We start from the raw sequence: 2,692 nt of genomic DNA on the forward strand, positions 1-2,692 counted from the left end.
TTCAAAAATATCAAGGTTGGGATCGTACTTGAGAGTAAATAAAGGCAAGCAAATAGGCATAGATAAATACATGCCTTCCCTGATGCTCCAGCCGAGAACCATAGTGGTATGCACGTGGGCTATGAATTATGATAACTCTACTGGCCCAGGGACATCTGTCACCCTAGAGCTCTGCAACTAACAAATGTACAGAAACATCATTTTAAACATATTGTCTCACCCCACGCCCTACACGCATTATTGCTCTCAGGGAATTTGCCAAGGATGTAGCAGTCGTCATTCTCAGGAAAGCACGCGCATCGTAAAAGAACATACGATATTTCTCGTTCAAAGCCGAAGAAAAAGACTGGAATTCCACCCAATGTGCCTTTCCTTTCGACCAGTGTGCCTTCTTTTCCTTTCAGACAGAGTTGAATTATAAAGCTTTCGTAGTGAAAAAGAAAAACCAATTCCAGAAATTCGCCAATGTGCCAAGAGGATCTATCTGTTCATCATTATGAAGCTCGATCATGTGGGTACATAACAAATTGGCATTCCACGTGCAAGCATATCAACAATTGTTGAGACATCTTGGCATGTGTCCATTACAGATGGAAGCATATCAGCCCGGCTATGAAACAATTCAATATTGCTGGGCAAGCAGCTCAATATTGTTTGTTTGGTGGAGAACTGAATTCAGGTTAACAGAGAATCTGTACAGGTGACAGGATCAGAACTTCAATCTGCATAGTCATGGGTTCTCATAGATCTCAGGATTTGCCTTGCTCGTTGCTGAACTAGAAAAATTCAGCTGATGGATCACCATTGCAATAGCGAAGGCAAGCTCTTGTCCACAAACATGGATGGAAAAGTCATTACCTGCAAAGGTATGGTATGGTTTGGTTTGTGTTTTCAGCTTTTCTTTCTGTAAATAGTATTGCAGCTCTGTTTGATCAAAGATAACACAATCATCATTATCTGTCCCTTGGCTCCGGCCTTCTTCATCACCAAAGCGATTTTTTTCTGCACAGAAGAATGTTTTGGATTAGGAATTTTGATAAGTAATGCTTTCAGGTTGAATTTAGAGCAGTACCTAGAGTAGCCTCCGATTCTGATGTCCCTCTATATATATCTGAACAGATAAATCAGATAGTACATTCCTATAGGCTCAGTTTCATTAATTTTGATGTCTTTTAATTCTTCTGAACCAAACAAAAAATATAAAGAGAGGAGAATCCACTTTATATATTACGTAGTATACATTGAGAATGCGAGGATTCATTTTACGAAAATCAGTGTTTAGATAAAGACTCGAGTGGAAACAAATCGATGGTGTTCACATAGAACTAACTTGAACAAAATCCAGTCTATTTGATGTTTTGTCCATGTCTTGGTCAAGGTCCTCCAAAATTCTTTCCTGCAGGCAAAGGCAGATTTGTGGTACGCATCAGTCGACATGATTCACTTCTTTAACATCTTTTAAGAAATGTTGATCTAAAATCAACAGGAATTGATAGGCAAACACTGATGAACTCGATCACTTGAATGCATTAGATCATAGTACTAGCAGTTTAATAACCAAAGGAACAAATATGCCCAAGAAAATTCACCTGTCCCATGAGCTCCTCATGTATTGTGAGACCAACACTGCCAAGTCTCTCAACACTCGCACTAAGCGCATCTAACTCTTGATCTTGTTCTCTGGTCACCAGGCAAAGCAAGTTAACAGGCTACCAGATCAATGCTATTCAAGAAAAAGGCTGACAGGTGTAAATTCTTGGAAGAGAAAAACAAATTTTGAAAAAGGCTCTTTAGCAGAGGTGTCCGACAAGTGTAAATTCTTAGAAAGGAAAAACAAAGTTCGAGAAGGCTCTTAAGCGTAGGTGTCTAGACTCTAAAGCACTGTTATAAAAAAAGCTATATTTAAAAGTGATCTTCAACAACATAAATTTGATCATACTTCTAATAACAGAATACATATATTGGGAATTCATAGAAAGGATAACAGTCATTGACGGCTTTGAACTGCAGGAAATACCAGCAAAAAAGTCGCTATATTGCGAAAGCTAGTATTGCTAGTGGCCATCCCACAATTGTTCTGGTCAGAGAATCCACGGCTTCTAATCCTGAGAAAGCCCAGCTCCTCGAGTCCTTCAAGGCCTCAGCTCCTCGAGTCCTTCAAGGCCTCAGGAATATCTCTAGTCCAGGTAATCTCATTAATCTCTTAATTGTTTCCAAACCCACTGCTATTCTATCAAGTAATCATGTTATGATGACCAAAATTTAATCCTATGATCAGTTTCACATTAGAAATCTCACCTTGTTCATTGCTTCTCACTGCAGAAACATAGCTGTTGCAGAGAGCATTAGAGGTTTTGGGAACGGTCTGCTGTTGCAGAGAGCATTAGAGGTTCTGGGAACGGTCTGCCTTGGAGCAATCCAAAACCAAGTCATCCTTCGGGCCTTCGACAGCAAGCTCTGCACATGAATAAAGCAGCATGGTGGTTTCGGCCCAAATGGGCCTCTGTGATGATTTGGTGCCCACGACAACAAGCTCTCCACATGAATAAAGCAGCATGTCGGTTTCGGCCCAAATGGGCCTGTGTGATGATTTGGTGCCCATGGAAGCGCAGCCTCAGGCGACGAAAACAACGGCAAAACTCAAGAAGATAATGGCGCTTCTGGAAGCGGTGTATGAGGCGGAGATATGGAG

The 2,692-nt window shown here is 40.8% G+C and overlaps 1 protein-coding gene across 1 annotated transcript; it reads right to left on the reverse strand.

Annotated features, from left to right (window-relative positions):
- Positions 1 to 505: 505 nt before the first annotated feature.
- Positions 506 to 1,742, reverse strand: LOC149258601 (syntaxin-61-like). The gene is made up of 3 exons (XM_089372236.1): positions 1,590 to 1,742; positions 1,331 to 1,396; positions 506 to 1,002 (listed from the first exon to the last, which is right to left on the reverse strand). Exons 1-3 carry the CDS (start codon positions 1,596 to 1,598, stop codon positions 892 to 894), a joined length of 186 nt encoding a protein of 61 aa, XP_089228362.1. The 5' UTR covers positions 1,599 to 1,742; the 3' UTR covers positions 506 to 891.
- Positions 1,743 to 2,692: the final 950 nt, after the last annotated feature.

The sequence above is a fragment of the Pinus tabuliformis genome, chromosome 6 (genome assembly GCF_031772625.1).
Source record: "Pinus tabuliformis cultivar Carrire ecotype Pingquan chromosome 6, CPIR1, whole genome shotgun sequence".
Taxonomy (NCBI): domain Eukaryota; kingdom Viridiplantae; phylum Streptophyta; class Pinopsida; order Pinales; family Pinaceae; genus Pinus; species Pinus tabuliformis.